This window comes from Trypanosoma theileri (assembly GCF_002087225.1).
Source record: "Trypanosoma theileri isolate Edinburgh chromosome Unknown TM35_Tth_13_V1, whole genome shotgun sequence".
In the NCBI taxonomy this organism is placed as follows: Eukaryota; Euglenozoa; class Kinetoplastea; order Trypanosomatida; family Trypanosomatidae; genus Trypanosoma; species Trypanosoma theileri.
The window spans coordinates 243,985-262,663 of NW_021639855.1; the positions used below are offsets into that span (position 1 = coordinate 243,985).

Consider the following 18,679-nt stretch of genomic DNA (forward strand, 5'->3'; position numbering starts at 1 on the left):
ATTCTTCGCAACGGCTGCAGCACGCCTGGAACCCTCCTCGCACAGTTTCATCTCTTCCTTTAACGCAGACAGACAACCATTCATAACCGCAATCTGCTCATGTGCCCTGGCCACCCTTCCTCTTAACACCTGATCCACCTTTCCCATTTCGGCTGACCCCGTGGTTGGATAGCCCCGCCAAACACCACTTGCATTCGCCACGCACAGAAAGCACTGGAGAAGTACCAACAGGTACACCACATGGCGCAGTTGGACGAACGTCGCTGTCATGATTATCACTGTGAGTTGCTTGGATCTGTGGTAACAAGGATAAAAAGTGAGGAAAAAGAGAAAAAAGACGCACATCCAACATATTTAGAAACAACAGCAACGCAGAGGGAAAGAGAGAGAGAGCACACATCACAACAGCAATCCAACACAACCCAATGGGGGAGCAACAGTAAACCAATCACACACTACAGAGCCAGACGAGAGGCCAACACCGCAGTGGAGGGGTCCAGCAACACATAACCCCCCTCCCATTCTCACACACACACGCAATGGCACGGACAACCGCACACGCACACTCCTACATGCTCATATCAGAGAGGCACTGCGGCATTCCCTAAAATGTACACCAAATCACACACCTACAGAGAGAAAAAGAGAAACACAAGAAAAGAACAACAACAACAGGATACCAACAGCACACAAGGCACTCACAATACAATAATCACAGCTGCCACTCTCATCAGAGAAAAACATTCACCCACACCAGCACATCAACTCAACCCCAAAAAAGGAAAAAAAAAAAAAACACAGACCCATTACGTGAAGCCGAAGCGGAATAGTCTCAGTCCATCTCCCCGCAGGCTGCAATCACTCAAGCAAAAAACACAACAAACAACACACACCACAAGAGCAGAAATACGTTCGTGGCAATGCTGTGAGTGGCAACACCGAGAGAGAAGATGAGAACAGAGAAACGTGCTTTCATTACGTGGGGCCGTGTGAGTGGCAACCCAAACACACAAAGGAACACACAACAGAGGGGCACACTCAAACACCCACAGCCCACCAAACCTTATACCAAAATAAAAATGCATGAAAGAGTGACTGCATGAGGCAGACACAATAATAGAGCAAAGATGTAGAGAAAAAAAAGAAATTGATTCATCACTTAATGTGGCTGCGATGCCTGAACACAGTCCAATCCACTCCAAGGTTAACAGCGGGAAATCATTGTGTATTGAACGTGCCGTGCCCATGTCTTTCTTCTTGATGTCCGTGCAGCAGTTTGTATACAATGGAAAAAAGAAACCATTCCATGAAAACGAACACACAAGACACACACAATGTGCATCGGAAACGCAAAAGAGAAACACACAGCTGCACATAATATGCAATGAAATTATAATGAAACACACACAAGGGAAAATCAATATAACAAAACCAAGCAAAAAGGAATTCGTGGTCACCATGTGAATATGCTCAGGGTGCAAGAAACACAATCCCCAGCAGTAGGTGTGTGTGTGTGTCTTTCGTACAGGGCAACCGGCGGAAATGATGCACGCATGATGACAGTCCACACACACACACAAAGAGAAGGGGGGTTGGTGGTGTGCGTGTTTGTGTGTTTCAAACCCCCTGCCATTCTTCACATTTCAGTCACGGCATTTAAAGCATTATTGGGATTGCATCTCATTCCCATGGGTGAAAGCAATAGTTAGTAATATCACGGAACACACACACATGACCAGGCGGGCACAGTAAATGACGGCGAAGCAGAGCCCAGATAATAGTGCGAACAAAGAAAGAGGGCACTCCCCTCACAAAATAACGGTTTGTCGTCTGACAAGTGTCATAGGATGCCCAATAGCCTCATTCAGCACAAAATGCAAACCAGAGATTCATCAGACTGAAAGAAAAGTAGAAGAGCTGACATCCAACCTGAAGCAACAGTGTCCCAACAACGCACCCATAACCACTCAAACAAAGATTGTTGACTCTGCAGATGTGTCATGGGAACACCGATTAACAGACCAGAATCCAAACCCGACACACACAACAGAAGCAGCAGTAAGGGACTCTGCATCAATGGAGGACTAGACTGCTCCTGCCGTCATTCCCTTTCGTAACCGTTTGCGCCCTTCCCGCCTTTATTCTATCCTCCTTCGCCTCAGCCACCACCTCTGATGACCGCCCTTCTTCCTCTTCTCCCCTTCCTCTTCTTCAACCAGCCCTCCCTGTACCTGAGACAGATCCTTTTTTGCTTTTGCTTTCGCCCCATCCAGTTTATTAATAATGGCGGCCTTCCTCTCCTCTGCCCTTTTCCTTAACTCCGCGTCCTTCATGGCTTCCAGAATGGCTACGAGCTCCGTCTCATCTCCCAGGGACTGCTTGAGGGCCTCTACTGCTCCACTCGTGTCAGCCATAACCTCCATGGCTTTCTGGATTGGTCCAAGTTCACCATCCTCGGCCCCGATTCGTTCTGTGAGGTCGGTTAACATTTGGCTTGCTTTTCTGCTGTTCTCATCGAGTTCCATTATTTCAGGCCTTTCGCGCAAATCGTCCCCATGTACTTCCAAAAAACGCTTCCGAGCGTCGTCGAGTCTCTCCATATCACCTTCCACGTCCCCAAATTGCTTCTTACAAGTATCTTCCAATAGAATCATGTCTATAAGTGACAATCTTACACTGCCAAATTCATTTATGCTTTTCACTATTCTGTTCGTATTTTCACCTATCCACTCAAATGCCTCCCAGTCTTCTCTCTTCTTTTTCATCTCCTCGAACTCCTTGACAATAGCCCTGATATTCTTCGCAACGGCTGCAGCACGCCTGGAACCCTCCTCGCACAGTTTCATCTCTTCCTTTAACGCAGACAGACAACCCTCTATATGCGCAATCTGCTCATGTGCCTTGGCCACCCTCCCTCTTAACACCTGATCCACCTTTCTTACTTGATCCACCCTTTCTATTTCGGCTGACCCCGCGGTTGGATAGCCCCGCCAAACACCACTCGCATTCGCCACGCACAGAAAGCACTGGAGAAGTACCAACAGGTACACCACATGGCGCAGTTGGACGAACATCGTTGTCATGATTATCACTGTGAGTTGCTTGGATCTGTGGTAACAAGGATAAAAAGAGAGGAAAAAGAGAAAAAAAAGACGCACATCCAACATATTTAGAAACAACAGCAACGCAGAGGGAAATATAAAGAGAGTACACAAGACAACAGCAATCAAACCCCTCACACAAAACAAAGCAACACGCAGGCAATCAATCTTACCACTTAACAAAAAAAGAAAAACACTCCGGGTTCCGTACGGATGTCAAAACAACACCCCCAATTACGAAAAAAATAACCACAAAAACAATAAAAAAAAAGAACAACACCATGGGAATTTACCCACAGACCCCGGTTATCCCACTCGGGAATAATATACAACGTGCCTCTGACTATCTTTCGCCGATAGCGCAACCTTATTGCTCGAATGGGCGGCATCCCCCAAAAACTGTTATAAGACCACTGAGGAGACACCAGCCAACACAGGACCCCATTTCACGAAACAGTACTCAAGGAGCACCCCCATATGAACGTTAAATACAACACAGCGACCCATCAACCATCACAACATCCACACGTCAAATTCCCTGTAGTTTCATCACGGGCGCACTCAACATCGGCACCCCTTACTGGAAAGAACTGCACGGACGGTTGACACCACCCCACCATTAGCTCATGAGCACATCACAATGATGGGTGTCTATTGTGCGCACACGTTCATTACACACACCTGTCTTCCGCTCCTCTTTGTGTATATTGGATCCGTGGCGCATATCAAAAATACACGAGTGACCCAGTCGGAAAAAGAACCTCCAAACACCACGAGATCACAGGAACCATTAGGTGAGCAACAGCAGGCCAGGGTCGGGCGACACCACCCGAAAACCGCACATCACCTTCACAATGCCGAATGCCATCGACAACCACCATTGCATGGGACGCGAAAACACACTCGCGAGAGGAAAACACAGATGTACACCGTCAATAATATTCGGAATGAACACACGACCCCGGGGCACAAGACCTGGCGAGAAGTTCACCTACACGCCATGAAAGCCAACAAATAAGTGAAGATATTGTGCTGAAACAAATCACCCACACCCCTTCACCAAAATCCCCGGAAACCAACGGGACGGAAACACACACCGCACCAACCACTCACACACCAAACACAAATGTCCCCTGCCACAAGGAAACAATATCCCCGACCACAAGCCTGGTCGCAAAAGAATTCTCTGGTGACTGAACTTGCTCAACTCCCACATCAAACCACGACAGAAATAGAACACCAAACACCGACAGAGACGACGAACCCCCACCACAAGGGCAATCCAGGGGCAAACGACTGAAAAAAACCCACAAAGTTCGACTAGAGACATTTACAGACACCGATAACGAGTAACACCTCTCCCCCCACCTTTCAAACAAAGTACTTGAAGAAACAACACCCTCTCCAAATACGCGGTTGATCCACGAACACGACACCGACGAAGATACCAAACACCACCTCCAAACAGGGTCCAACAAATACCATACATAAAAGAGAGCAATAAATACGCAAAAAGAAAGGCCTACGAGACGTCCACCAACTATCTTGGCACACACACACACACACAAATGAGCGCACTCCATAAACAACAACACACGTATCGCGGCATTCAACCGGTGACACCGCACAACAATAAGCTTCGTAAGAGACATGAGTTCCATACCCCACCGCCAGCAACATTCCTGCAAACGAAAACAAACAAATAATACCAGTGAATAACGCCCACGACGAACTTACAACCACAGTAATCTATCACAGGATCTCCACCACATAAAATCATAACCGCCTCCAGAAGCCTTTCCCCAAAGACCTCCTCCCCCATGATGTTCTTATGGATGGTACAATCCAACATATCCCCTTTACCCACACACCATGCCCATAAAAAATGAACAACACCATCAAGAGGCATGAACCTACAACCCAATGGGAGGCAGAGGCGCGCATCCAGAGCACAACGGATCACACGAACAGCGAAACGGTACAATGACAACGGCGATGAACAACATAATCCACACACCACAACCACAAACGTAAAAGAAAAAAAAAAATACACAAGACCAACGCGCGGGCAGAGCCCTTCACCCCGCCGGTTTTTTTTTTTTTTTTGAAAGCGTGCGAAAAGAATTACAAAGCCTCACTTTATGGGGCATGAATTTTGAATGGGGTCTTGGTAAACCAAATTCTACTTTTTTTATCTTTACAGTCTGCCTAACTGAAAGTTTCTGAAAAAGAGTAAGTTTGCAATGAAGGAAAATGTTGAGTACGACCCATCCCTCTTGTTCATCAGGAGAGCGGATGACGAGTACACAAAGATTGAAAGATTTTGTGTGCCACAACGGTCCAACAGCGTTTACATTTGAAATGCAACCATCGCAAGCTTCCCATTTAAGTTATATCGTCGAAGGTATGTTAACTTTAGAAATCGACTTGCTTAAGGTATGCGCAGGAGAGGATACCTATATGGACTGGGAAAACTTGCGGCTCTCCATTATCAGGTTTAACATGCCGCGAAACCATTATTTTCCGCAGGCTTTTGAAGCAGCACGAGCACGTTTCAGCACCGAATGGGCATTTTCTGAAGGAAAAAAGAGTCGCTATTATGCCAACAGCATGAGGGCATGCGAGCGCAGTTACTGGACCAAACCTTTCGGGTCCAGCAGGACGCCAACATGCAATTCCAGCAATTGCAACAACAAATGGCACAGTTGTACCAAGAAACCGCAGCTGGCAAAGCGTATCAAGAGGAATTGCAGGCGCATATTAGCCAACTGATGGAGGAATTACAACAGAAAGACACACAAATAATGGAAATGCAGTCGCAACTAGCGGCGGCGATCGAACAATCACAACGCCAAGGAAAACAGAACGATACTGAGGAAATTCACAGTACCACAGTACAGATTTCCCGTAAACAAGACACAAATGTGACATATAAGGTATAGAAAACGGAACAGTTTGTATCCGATACGGGGGTGCGTGCCCCGCGGAGGCTCCCCGGGGAACACAGGAACTAAACCAACCAGTCTGGATTGAGCAAGTAAGACCTGAAGAGCGCATCCGAACTTTTGAAGGTGTAATGAATTATTTGCCGCAGATATCACCCAACCAATTGTTGACTGCATACAGGGAATTTTTTCCTGCTCCAGCAAATCCCGGTTTGCTTTATAACAATGCATGGAATAACTTTGCGCAATAAAGGGCTGCCCACATGGCAGGTAAACCTGGGAAGACAGTTATACACACAGCTCAAGGCAATACAAAAGGTGAAGGATTTCCCAGGAGTGAAGATGTACAACATCAGGGAGGCCATGGCCCAGCCTCTGCGAAAAGGTGATCCATTCATACAGGCTGCATTTAAGTTTCGGAAGAAAAAATTCAGCACCACCACCCAGCATGGCAAAATGTTTCAGATGTCGTCGCATCGGGCATTACAGCTCGACGTGCCGTGCACAATTACAAAGAGAAGCTTTTAAGCCCCAAAAAAAACAATACACGGCCGTGGAAACAATGAATACTGGGCCTTTGGGGCAAGTAGGATATGTACGAAAGGAAAAGCTTCACGTTGGGAAACCTCCACACCACACTGTGGCACTCTTTCGATCAAACGTCCAAACGGTGACGGAACACATAATAACAGGAAATGTACCGGGACACAAGACACAATGACATAAACAGCAAGGAATCTTCCCATCGTCAATACTCCCCCATGGGACGACATCAAAAAACCAGGCAACGTTAATTCCAGCGCGCTCTCACGATCCGTACATCGTGGCGCTGGCATCAGAGGCCATCCGCATAGCAAAGGGCATGTGGACCCGTACAATATGGGAACAACGAGGTTCCATACTCCGAAGATTCATGGAGCTTACAGTGCAGAACAACCTAGACACAACAGAGGAAAACATTCCGCTATTTATCTTAAGTTTGCAATTGGCAAAGAGCAGCGCGATTCAATATACGCACACACTGATCGGCATGATGGCGTCAGGGAGAACACCCACTCAATTGTTTTTATGGGCTTACGAAAAACGGCAGCGCAGGACCCGTTAAAACAAGCTCGTCCAATGTTGAGATGGGAATTGGATATGATAATCGCCACTCCCAAAGGAAAGAGATCAAGTGGCTTTAAGACTGGCATGGGTTCCAGCGAGTCGATGGGGAGAAATAACACAACTCCAGAAACAAAATTTCGTACCGCACGATCAAGATCCAGATGCCATAATAGTGGATTAGGGAGCGCTTCCAACAACCTTCAAGAGCGACCCTTACAGAGCGGCCAGACACGTGGTAATTCAGGGAGCAGACGCACGACGCGTCCGAGAAACCATAAAAGGATTGGCAGACGACGAAAAAGTTGACGCCACTAACCACACAAGAGGTATGGAAAATATGCTTCGACCTTACGGTATGGCAGCCCACCCCATAAAGAGAAGAGCATTGGCCCACGTCGCGGCAGAAGCGGTCGAACACGATCCCAACCCACGATTGTTAACACAGTTAGGGAAACATTCAGATCCCATGGAACTCCCACGCAGCACGGTGCGTTATCTAGGCCATTGAATCGCAACAATAAACAAGCCAGCGCACCTGACATCATTGATGTAAGCAATTTGGAAAAATGGGCAACAGCCAGCCGAGCATTACCACAACATCCTGAACGAGGCATTAACAACCCTTTTAAAGGACACAGCATACTTCAACGCTCCAATCGAACTCGGGTGGCAACCCAAGAAGATGAGGAACGATTGCCGTTGCAAGAAATAGATGTAAAAACACTGCTCACTAAATGGATAAGAAAGCGAATGAACGAGAAAGCCAGGAGGCGTTGCGATACAGCATGGAGCATTATGGGAAAACCCATGGCGCTGTTGAAGGATCATGAATGGAGTTTACGAATTAATAACTATGACGCACAGCGTATGAAGGAAGCAGGTATTATTTGTACAGCTTCATCACACCCAACCACAGGATGGGTGGTTCCTTTTACGGTAGTTGAGGGCAAGCCGTCAAGGCAGAGAAGGCGTTTCATTGCTTTGCCAAGAGAAAAGAATGATAAGGATGATTACGAGGCCGATGTTCCTCTAGGACACATTTCCCGATACCTGGATGTCGTTTACGACGAAACTGCAACATTATTTGATTTAAAGGCATCATTGTTTGGGGGTGGCCCTACCAGTTAAAATGCACGCAAGTTTCCGTTGCCGTACGGAATTAGGAGAACTAGTAGAGTTCACTCGCCTTCCTATGGGTTATAAATGCGGCCCCGAGATTTTAAACACTATTACAAGAGTATTCTGCGGCCAACCGGAATCGGCAATGCCACCGTACGTGACACCCAAAGGGCCCCAGTGATGAAGTCGCACCTTGACGTTGTGCTGGGGCTTTTAGTGCTACGAGGAACTTCATTGCAGGACATTGAAATGAGCGCGGCAGAAACCAAGAAAACTTCACCCCTCGTTAAGGTTCCAGATCGTGTCCGTTTTGTGGGGGTGGGGGGTGAGGAGATCCTTTGGTTCTCCGATTAAACTGCACGACCATCTCGCGATGGCAAATTTGTTGATATTACTCGTTGTGGCGACGTCCAGAAGAACCCTGGCCCCGATGCTGAAGGACGCCTTATTTGTTGCCAACTGAACATCGCAGGTCTTTCACCATTAAAAAAGGCGGCTCTTACCTACCGTCTTTCAGCATTTCTACCGGACGTTGTCCTTCTCCAGGAGGCGAAGAACCAGAGTACGACGGCAACGAAAATTCTTGGGTATTGTGATTTCCATCACCCCCGTAAGGGTAGAGGCGGTGGCTTCGCTATTCTAGTGCGGCATGGTCTCCAATGTGAACAGATTTCACTACCTGGCACCGACTCCTTGGAGACCATCGCCATCCGCGTATTTGCTCCAGCAAGTCCCCCATTGTCTGTGGTGACTTTTTATAACCCACCCCCGCAATGGCACGTATATCTCATTTGATAAGTATTGTTCGTCGTCTTGATCCACATGCGCTTGTGGCTGGCGATGCTAACTTACACCATGATATCTGGGACAGTCGTTTGCCTGCTTCCAAAGAAGGAGAAGACTTTGCAACAACTTTGGTGGATCTTGGATTTGAAGTGGTAAAGAACCCTTTGCTGGCAACACGAACCAATGGAACTGATAGCTCGTCCCCTGATGTGACATTCTCACGTTCGGTGACTGTTGACATTTGGTTACTTACACCGTATATGGATTCTGATCACTGTCTGATCAGTTACCCCCTTGCGATAGGTGAAGGCGAACCTAGCGTAGCTAATACACTTCCGCGCCGCAAATCTGCAACGTTTGCTCTCCGAAAGGCTGATCGGCCCAACTTCACTTCGAAGTGCGACTCGGCGTTAGCAAATGCTACTACATGGCATTCGGTCTATCGTGGCATTCTGTGTGCGGCAAAACAAACTATTCCTAAGGGCAGCCGTGACAACCCTCGTACGATTTGGACGGAAGATATGGATTTGGCATCTCAACAGGCTAAGTGCGCGTTTCAGGCTCACCTTGCCACCCCATATGATGACATGCTTTTGGACGCATTCATCTGGGCCAAGGATCGACAAACCTCAGCTTTTCGTCGAGGGATCCAATTACTTATGGAATCCCGCGCTCAAAAACTCGGGGCCCCGTGCACCTCCCAGTTGGCGTTATTTAAGAGGATTGGCGGCATCGCCTCCTCACCCACTTTCTACAGTGGTTCTCCGATCACTTAATGATCGTACCTGTACGCTCCCTCGCCAAAAAGCCAACCTACTTGTTCGCCAGTTTGTACAGTTTTCACGTGCTTTACTCACAAATACCCCACCTACACGAGAAGACTGTCGTGGTGCTCTTTGTGACATGGATTGTCCGTATACTTCTTATGAATTGGATCTGGCCATCCATGATGCTCCTCTGGGAACAGCACCTGGGCCTGATGGTATTATGAATGATTTTCTCCATCATCTTGGTCCTGTTGCTCGAAACACGCTTCGGGTAATGATAAATACTTCCTTTGCATCTGGAGAGTTTCCTCCGCAATGGAAGAAAGGGGTGACGGCCCCTACCCCTAAACCGGGTAAGGACCCCAGCCCTCCTGATAGTTATCGTCCAGTGACGCTACTATCAGTCTTGCTTAAGGTGGCCGAACGTATGGTCCACCGACGCCTAACAGCATTATTCCCTCATCACCCTCGACAATTTGGATTTATGGCCCTCCGCTGCACTACGGATGTGGTAACTCTTATGTTGGATCAGATTACCCGTGGCCTTAACGAATTCTCCATGGTGGAATATTCTCGAACAGGTGGTGGTGCGCCTAATTTGCATCCCCGACGCCACCGTTCGCTTGCAGTATTGACTGACTTTTTGACTGCCTTCGACTCACTTGACCACTGCAAATTATTGACTATTCTGGATAGGCTTCCGCAACTAGGACCCCGCACGAAGAGATGGTTACAAAACTATCTGCGTGGTCGTTATATTATGGTGCGAGTGGATGAAAATACATCTCGAGCGCAACTCACATCTGCTGGGGTGCCTCAAGGCAGTGTACTTGGTCCCCAACTCTTCCTCTACTACGTGGACGATCTGCTATGCCGTCTGGACAATATCTTCTCTGTGTCAGCATTTATGTATGCGGATGACCTGACACTTATTGCTTCAGGGGCAGACATTCGCGACTGTGCTTCGGCGATGCAACCAGCCCTTGATGTGATTACTGCATGGGCTGCCGAGTACAACTTGAAGTTGAACGTATTTAAGAGTGATGCAGTACTCTTTTACGTCTCTTCCCATACAGCATCCGATGCGGAAGAGGTATATCTTCGGCTTGGTCACGGGACACTCCGTATTGAGTCTCGTCCTATTAAACTGCTTGTTGTGAACATTAAGCGGCTACTCAACTTTGGCCCTCATATTAATAAAGCATCCAAACAAACGATGATACACCGTTATCAGCTTAACCTTGTTGCACAAGCAGATGCAAATCATCATACCATGCGTTCATTTCTCATTAGATACTTGTATAGCGTGCCGCCACATGGGAGCGAGGCTGTCCTCCCATGCGTTGTGCCCGCGTGCCTTCAAAACTTAGAAGTGAGATATCGGGACAGTTGCAAAGCATCCCTAGGATTAAGTGCTGCAACAGAAAATTCTTCCGTTTATTTAGAAGCAAACCTGTTACCCTTAAGCAAATTATCTATGCTTAGGGCGCTTGCCCAACACGAGAGATTTCCACGACCCCCCAACACCGATGGCATTCGTAGAGCTATTTATGCACAACCTGCGCCGCCCACGACCTATCGCCGCAGAGCAACGCCGATTCCCTTACCAAAAGAGATGGTCCTTAAAGAACTGCAACGAGTGTGTGATCTTATTGGGATACCTACTGATCACCCTCGTGAACCTCTTATATGCCGTCGCATTCGTCCATGGGAAACAGAATTATGTCATTTTATTCGATTTCACCAACCTCAATACGATAAAGATGCCTCTGAAGAGGTAAAGAAGCGTGCTTTTGATACTGTGTATACAAAGCTCCCTTCTCATCGCTTTGAATTATGGACGGATGGATCCTCCTCACTCGCCGAACGCGCATCAGGAGCTGCTGCTTTACTTTATGATGGTACTGCGCCCCATGATAAACCAGTACAAATATATCATGCGGCGGCGGGCCCTCTAGCCTGCTCCTATAGGGCTGAATGCTTGGCCCTGGAAGGAGGCTTATCCCACCTTCTACTTCCGGCCTTACAAAACATTCAAGACCCTACATCTATACTTATTGCGACGGATTCGCTCCCAGCCATTGAAGCCCTCCGAGTCGGACCTTTGGCAGTCCATGACCGGGTTACGGAAGATATTTGGCTTATGTTGTTATCCCTTGCATGTCGTAATATTACTGTAGATATAATATTTTCTCCAACCTACTGTGGAATTCAACGTAATGAAGCAGCTGATGTTGAAGCTACCAGGGCACGGGACCTTCCTCAGGAAAACATTCCAATTTGGCATGTAGATTTTCTTACTGCGGTTAAGAGATAGCACTGGCAGGAGGTCAAATACGAAGAGGAATGCGGAACTACCCCACGATCGGCTCCCGTAGGTACAGCAAGAACACCCTTCCACCTAGACCCCGATATTCTAGGAAAGGAATCGCGGCTGTGCGCGCAAGCTCGTTGCCACCTGTGCCCTTTATTTGGCCGTCTCGCACGTGCTCTGAATATTACGCGCAACCCCTATTGCAGATGGTGCCATCCTCTAAAGGAAGGAGGGCATGCACCTACCCCGTCCCCAGAACCTACCCCAGCGACGCCTCTTCGAAGTATCAGATTGAGACCTAATCGTTCTACATCCACCTGCCCAATCTGTAAATTGGTTTATGCGTCTGTGACAACCATGAAACTTCATGCAAAAAGCGTACACCCAGGAATATCGATCATAGAGGAGGGGTTAGTATGTGGATATTGTTCCAGTGCTAAAGTCTTTAAGACATCTGCATCACGTGCGGGTCATTATCGTAAATGTGCTGAATACCAACGCATAACACACTCCCACCCCATTACCCAGGTTGATATATTACAACAGAATCAGCAACACGTACATGAAGACGTCTGTCCTGGACCTAAGGAGACACTCCCACACATGCTATGGGAACGTCCTCGACTTCGTGACTTAAGTGTTGCTACTTTTAGAACTACTCCCGAAAAATTGAAAGCTCCATTTAACACTAAGTTACTTTTTGGGTTCTTAACTAATGCCATAACTTTATTTTCTACAGATTGCTATCGTGACTAAAGATGAATAAAAAAAAATTATACTCAAAGAGTTTAAAATACATGTTTGGGCTGATAACATCAGAATCAGCAGGCCCACATGGTAAGGTGAAAGCGTGGGGAGAGAAAGTCTTGCATAATATGCAAAAAATGCGGGGTCACCATAGGAGAGCAGAAGTTTCAAACAAAGGAATACGATTTCACCGGGGTGCACTTCAACCACAAGGAAAACACGGTTTCTTTAAGCCAAAATACGTTAAGAAGGTTGAGAGGGACACCGTCGCTGGAAAAGATGACGGTGGAAGAATTGGAAAGTACGGTTTCACGCATGATGTGTGCGGGGGGCGTAAGGAGCGAATCTCTTTTCCCCTATTACTTCTTCTTAAAGATAGTACGTCGACGCTTATCAAGTTTAAATCGAGATTTATTACGACCCCAAAACCGGGTAAATTTACCACCCAGCGCGAAGGTCATTGGGGATAACTGGTTTAAAAATTGTTAAAAAATGAACCGGTTCATCCACCACACGTCTTGCCCTCCACAGCAACTCTGGTGACAGACGCATCTATGTACAGATGGGGGGCGTTGTTATTTAAGAGTTCAGGGGAGGTTTGGGCCGCAGGGGGCGCTTGGAGGCGCTCACCTGGGATGATTTCCAGGCAGAGGCACGGGCCGTTCATCTGGCTTTACGAGCGTTTAACATGCATTTGGCAAGTCCCTTGGATATACGCGTTGACAACACAACGGTTATGAATATTATGCAAAAAAAGAACACACATTCAGAGGTATTAGTTGCGGAAGTAGGCGCCATAGAAAAATTTCTTCGATCACACGGCATAAGTGCCACTTGGAGTTACGTATTTTCAGAGCATAATCCAGCACAGAAAATATCTAGAGGAGAACACATCAAACAATTAGATGTAGCGAAGGGGTGGAACATGCGATGAGTAGAGCGGGGGGCGGGTTAAAAGGGTTTGCAAGCACTTCTATTTCGTTAGTTTTGTTATGTATTAGAAAACATCATCTGGAAAAGTTTTTGCTTGAGGTATTTTTCTAAAACCATAGAACATGTAAGGACAGATACGGAAAATAAATATTTTTTCTTTCGTTATTTCTTTCTTTCTTGAAAGGGAAGTAAGACTAGGGTATTCTGCTTAAAAAATAAAGCATGGCAACCCCAACCACTACATGCAACCAAGCATTTGGTTGTATTTTTCTGGGGTTCTCTCACTGTTGGGTTGTTCGTTCTTATCGTTATGTCGGGGCACCTGTTCTCACGGAAGAAGAGTCGCTAATAAAGAGAAAACCGGCGCAGACAACATCCGGGCAAGCCGTTTTGCTGGAACGGGCCGCGGTTAATAGGCAGAATCGCTGGGGAACATGGGTTGGGGTGGGGCCGCTGTGTCTCAAATGGATTCTTTTATGGTGCCATTGTGAAGAATTGTGCTGACAATGGCTTCCAAAGTTGCCAACATTTGATGTTGCCGGGGCCGGGTGTGATTGCAGAACCGAAGGTTCTTGCACCTAGACTTGGATTCCTCTAAAGAATGTGATGCAATCAGCGGGGCGGCGAGGCCAAACCCAGACCGCAACCACCACGCCATAAGGCACGATCCGTTAATCGACGATACCCATTTGGCGCCTACAACGTAAACCCAAAAGCTTTCCAAGACCCTTATGGCACGTCAGAAGGCTGGCTGGCAAATTTTGTCCGGGAGCGAGCGGCACCCACCAACCGCCCCGGGCGTTTGAAGGATAGAAAAGAAAGAAAAACCAAGCGCGCATCCCGATAGAATGGTTCTGTGGTTCCTGGCGTCGGTGTGTGGTCTTATTTTCTTTCTTTGTCGCGCTGTCTTGGTTGAGTGGCTTGCTTTAATGGGGGAAACCCAAAGTGGCGAAGAAATTATCCGAAGGAGGCGTCGTTACAAACGGCCGGAATGGTATTTTTAACATTTGCTTTTTTTTTACTTTTTTTTTTTCACAAATTCTCTTCCACAGCGGCATTTCGCTGCCCGCGCCGGTAAGGCGGCAAATCGTATCCTTACAGCGCCGCTCCCTCGCGGATCTTGTGGGGTTTCTTTCCTGGACTGCCGGCGTGAAAGGGTTTCGTCTGTGACCCTCCGCGTTCGCGCCGGTAGTGGGTGAAAGGAAGGGTTGTGGGCAAGAAAGAAGCTGCAGCGCCTCTCGCCTTGAAACGCGCGCCGCGGTGCCAAACTTTAACTGGATTTCGATATTTTTTTTTTCTTTGGGCTGGGGAAGTAATGGCAAATCCACTTCGCCTATTAATGCAGTACTCTGGCGAGGCATTGAAACCATAACGCCTCCTCAAAATTTGGAAACGCCATCAAACTATTAAAATGACACTAATACATGAACTATGGAGGATCCCTTCCATACAGCGCCAGAAGAAATAAGGGCAGACCACCCCAATACCGGCGAATCTCGTCGCCACCACCAGAGCGTGAGGACAGAGAGAAAGTTCAATGCAGAGTATACCAGAAGTTCTACGCCCACCTAGCCTCCCTCTTCTTCCACTGCAAAAAATTCCATTATAGACAGGGAATGTCAACAAGAGCGAATTCCACCAATGCAAGATACAAACCAAGGAAAACAAGAGACCTTCCGGCATTAGTCTGTCCCACGTGCGGTCACCAATGTATGGGTAAGCCAGGCCTAACTCTACACCGAATGTCACGACACGGGTATCAACCTACTCGCGCACACCAGCCAACGCGACGAATGCGAAGAAACAGCTCTGCACCTCTTGAGTTGCCCCACTCTTCTTTAACTGCGAGTCCAATTTGCGATCGTTGATGATGTACCCCTGATGAAACTATGTTTTTCTAAGCGGTTAGCAATATTCCTTATTGCGGTGGAGGGGAACTACGCTATGCCACAGTCTTCAAAACCAAGAGAAACCCTACACAGCCTACCTCCCCCTCTGTAAGGCCTCCCCACTTCTCTAAAATCAGCGACGAGCTCGAATATGGAAACCCTGATAGAAGAGTAAGCTCAAGACGCCTGTTACCGACGAAAGAAGAAACAAAATAAATAGGAATGCATTGATTCCCATAATAAAAAAAAATTGGTTTTTGGAAAAAAGTGGACGAGTAGGGGATCGAACCCTAGGCCTTCCGTATGCGAAACGGACGCTCTACCACTGAGCTACACGCCCCGTGCCCCTGACGGATTAATAGGTTAAGTAATACGTGAATAATCTGAACTTAAAAAATCTTTATTATATATATTTTTTATTATGATGTTCTTCCTCGTCTCTTTAATGGTTGCGCCACAATGGAGCGAGCCATAAACAGCAATATATATAACGATATATGTTTATAATATTTTTTTTTCTATTTTTTTTTTTAATTTTAATTTTGTTTTGTTTTTTATTGTATTTTATTACCGTTGCGCAGCGGAATTACGCATTGGCAATGAAATTACAATGGATCTCGTAGGTGGCGGAGCATGGATTTTTTTCGCCTCTCTGAGTCCCCTCAGCAGCTAATCCAATTTCCACCACTGGAGGACATAATTCTTACTATCTCTAGGGTCCTTGCCTCTCCTTTTTTAGCAGCATTCACGCTAAGGTGAAATATGTAAAAGAAACTGCTGCGGATGGTACACTGATAAGCACCCGAGGGCCTTCTTGGATAAAGTTTTCTCTCAGTACGACTCTGTTGGCCCCGGTGCTATATGACGTTTGTAGCTTATGAACCCGTAAACTCTCAAGAAGAGAATTTGCTGACCCATGGCTTCCCTCAAAATAATAAGGGATAATGGGCATTGGCTCCACCTTTCAATAGCCAAACGCCACCAAGGGGAATAGCATTCCTAAGAACGCATGTGTTAAAAATAAAAAACAAAAGGAATTTGATTTTTAAGGAGACCACCCACTTCAAACATTTAGTGAGTGCATTTAGTTTCTTTGAATAAATTCAAGTACACCACCTTTGTACCACGATAAGGGGCCTCATCATTACCAAGGGAATGGGGCTATAAGACCCTCACTCCTCCCTTCCCCACCCCCTCTTTTGGCAAAAGTGTGCGTTGGAAATTTCACACCCCACTGCAATCGTTCAAGCGTGGCCTCCTGAAGTACAAAGGGCTCATGTAGCAGCATTTTCGTGAATTAGGTATCCACTTTTGGATGGCCAATACCCCCGATAATTACCAAAAGAGGTGCGGAAAGAAAGGGGTTTGGGAGAAAAGGATGGGGATGAATACATTTCGCAGTTGGATATTTGCTGGCAATGTCAAGCGGTGTGTTGCCAGAGGGGTGGGGGAAGAAGTCGCTTTCAAGAACCGCAAGCTTGTCAAGATGCCTTTTTTATCATGGGTCTATGTTCTTCCCTTTGATGCAAAAGATTGGATGAAGAGTAAAAGTGGGGTAAGATCCTCTTTTCTTAATGGCCTCTGTTTTCCGAGAGGGGGGTGGGGAGGCAGACAAGTGAGCACGGGCCCCAGAATAATACACCAGTTCGGTTTCGCGCGTGTGTGGGATCCCTTCTATTGTTGTTGCGCTTATCTTAAAGATAATGTGTTAACAAATTGTCAAACCCTAATGAGTGTTTATTTTGAACTCAAGGAGAGTAGAATCCCTTACTTCCGCTTAAACTTGGAAAATAGAGGGTAAAACAGTTTATGAGGAAGAGAACGCTTTTCACCAACCAGAAGAAAGTTATTAACTTCCATTCTGTTGATTGCCAGCTCATTCTTTGAGGATCGCAGGATGGTGGTGCGGATGGTATTTTGATTAACCGTGAAAAAAGGGAACTGTCGTGAGAAAAAGAATTTCCCGATGGGGGAGGTTCGGGGAATTCGTCTTGGTTTTTTTTTTTTTTTTTTTTTTTTTTGAGGGGGTTATTTTTACTATTTAATTTTTATAGTAATCTCTCATCACATCAATCAATCACACTATTGACGTGTCCTCCCTGGCGCAGTCGGCAGCGCGTTAGGCTGTTAACCTACAGGTCGTTGGTTCGAATCCAACGGGAGGAGTTTTTTCCCCCACCATCACATCATCAACGATTCTCTGGAGTTTTCTTTATAAATATTTTTTAAAAAAATTACCACAATATAAGCTGACCCCATTTTCCGACCCACGGGGGCTTAGCTCAGTGGTAGAGCATTGGATTCCAAATCCAGGGGTCGCAGGTTCAATCCCTGCAGTCCTCACGTTTTTTTCCAGTTTTCTATTCATTCTCGATCCCCCACAACCTGAAGGAAAAAAAAAAAAAGAATCGCACGGTTATCCACCACGAATCTTTTACCCCCCCCCCTCCCCCCAACAAGTGTAATAGACGATTTCCCTCTAACATTAACCAAAAACGGTTGTGTGAAAAAAAACTACAGAATTTATTTTAAAAAACAAAAACCAAAGAGCAAAGGAATTTAGGGAGAAAGGATTCCAAACACACACACAAACAACAACAACAACAACAACAACAACGAAAAAAAAAAAAAAAAACAATTTTAGTATGCCAAAGTTTATTTTTTTTTTTAAGGTTTTTTTTTTGATATTTATTTATTTATACTTGTTACAATAGCTCATAATGGATTTCGGCAAGGGGGGCTTAGCTCAGTGGTAGAGCATTGGATTCCAAATCCAGGGGTCGCAGGTTCAATCCCTGCAGTCCTCATGTTTTCCATCGGTTTCTCTTTGTTTTTTCGTTCTGTTTTAGGCGATCCAGAGGAAGAGGGTGTTTTTTCTTTCCTCAAGAAAAGAAAAAAAAAGTTTGATTTCTGAGTTTCTGTTTTTTTTTTCTTTTTTTTTTTGTTTCTTTTCATCTTTGACTACCTCGTG

General features: G+C 46.3%; 11 protein-coding genes across 11 annotated transcripts; 7 read left to right on the forward strand and 4 right to left on the reverse strand.

The window, feature by feature from the left end:
- On the reverse strand, nt 1-345 carry TM35_000131960 (uncharacterized protein; the record flags this gene model as incomplete). The annotated part of the gene is made up of 1 exon (XM_029025412.1): nt 1-345. A coding segment is annotated over one exon (345 nt), but the record flags the coding sequence as incomplete, so codon positions are not given.
- A 461-nt stretch (nt 346-806) lies between these two features.
- Nucleotides 807-1,247, reverse strand: TM35_000131970 (uncharacterized protein; the record flags this gene model as incomplete). The annotated part of the gene is made up of 1 exon (XM_029025413.1): nt 807-1,247. The coding sequence occupies one exon, from the start codon at nt 1,245-1,247 to the stop codon at nt 807-809; it is 441 nt and encodes a 146-aa protein (XP_028883259.1).
- A 4,697-nt stretch (nt 1,248-5,944) lies between these two features.
- On the reverse strand, nt 5,945-6,277 carry TM35_000131980 (uncharacterized protein; the record flags this gene model as incomplete). The annotated part of the gene is made up of 1 exon (XM_029025414.1): nt 5,945-6,277. The coding sequence occupies one exon, from the start codon at nt 6,275-6,277 to the stop codon at nt 5,945-5,947; it is 333 nt and encodes a 110-aa protein (XP_028883260.1).
- Nucleotides 6,278-6,570: 293 nt separating this feature from the next.
- On the reverse strand, nt 6,571-6,882 carry TM35_000131990 (uncharacterized protein; the record flags this gene model as incomplete). Its single annotated transcript, XM_029025415.1, has 1 exon — nt 6,571-6,882. The coding sequence occupies one exon, from the start codon at nt 6,880-6,882 to the stop codon at nt 6,571-6,573; it is 312 nt and encodes a 103-aa protein (XP_028883261.1).
- Nucleotides 6,883-7,903: 1,021 nt separating this feature from the next.
- Nucleotides 7,904-8,281, forward strand: TM35_000132000 (uncharacterized protein; the record flags this gene model as incomplete). Its single annotated transcript, XM_029025416.1, has 1 exon — nt 7,904-8,281. One exon carries the CDS (start codon nt 7,904-7,906, stop codon nt 8,279-8,281), a length of 378 nt encoding a protein of 125 aa, XP_028883262.1.
- A 764-nt stretch (nt 8,282-9,045) lies between these two features.
- On the forward strand, nt 9,046-9,834 carry TM35_000132010 (uncharacterized protein; the record flags this gene model as incomplete). Its single annotated transcript, XM_029025417.1, has 1 exon — nt 9,046-9,834. The coding sequence occupies one exon, from the start codon at nt 9,046-9,048 to the stop codon at nt 9,832-9,834; it is 789 nt and encodes a 262-aa protein (XP_028883263.1).
- A 127-nt stretch (nt 9,835-9,961) lies between these two features.
- TM35_000132020 (uncharacterized protein) lies at nt 9,962-12,142 on the forward strand (the record flags this gene model as incomplete). The annotated part of the gene is made up of 1 exon (XM_029025418.1): nt 9,962-12,142. The coding sequence occupies one exon, from the start codon at nt 9,962-9,964 to the stop codon at nt 12,140-12,142; it is 2,181 nt and encodes a 726-aa protein (XP_028883264.1).
- A 354-nt stretch (nt 12,143-12,496) lies between these two features.
- Nucleotides 12,497-12,895, forward strand: TM35_000132030 (uncharacterized protein; the record flags this gene model as incomplete). The annotated part of the gene is made up of 1 exon (XM_029025419.1): nt 12,497-12,895. One exon carries the CDS (start codon nt 12,497-12,499, stop codon nt 12,893-12,895), a length of 399 nt encoding a protein of 132 aa, XP_028883265.1.
- A 41-nt stretch (nt 12,896-12,936) lies between these two features.
- On the forward strand, nt 12,937-13,356 carry TM35_000132040 (uncharacterized protein; the record flags this gene model as incomplete). The annotated part of the gene is made up of 1 exon (XM_029025420.1): nt 12,937-13,356. The coding sequence occupies one exon, from the start codon at nt 12,937-12,939 to the stop codon at nt 13,354-13,356; it is 420 nt and encodes a 139-aa protein (XP_028883266.1).
- A 1,887-nt stretch (nt 13,357-15,243) lies between these two features.
- On the forward strand, nt 15,244-15,687 carry TM35_000132050 (uncharacterized protein; the record flags this gene model as incomplete). The annotated part of the gene is made up of 1 exon (XM_029025421.1): nt 15,244-15,687. The coding sequence occupies one exon, from the start codon at nt 15,244-15,246 to the stop codon at nt 15,685-15,687; it is 444 nt and encodes a 147-aa protein (XP_028883267.1).
- Nucleotides 15,688-17,092: 1,405 nt separating this feature from the next.
- Nucleotides 17,093-17,509, forward strand: TM35_000132060 (uncharacterized protein; the record flags this gene model as incomplete). The annotated part of the gene is made up of 1 exon (XM_029025422.1): nt 17,093-17,509. The coding sequence occupies one exon, from the start codon at nt 17,093-17,095 to the stop codon at nt 17,507-17,509; it is 417 nt and encodes a 138-aa protein (XP_028883268.1).
- Nucleotides 17,510-18,679: the final 1,170 nt, after the last annotated feature.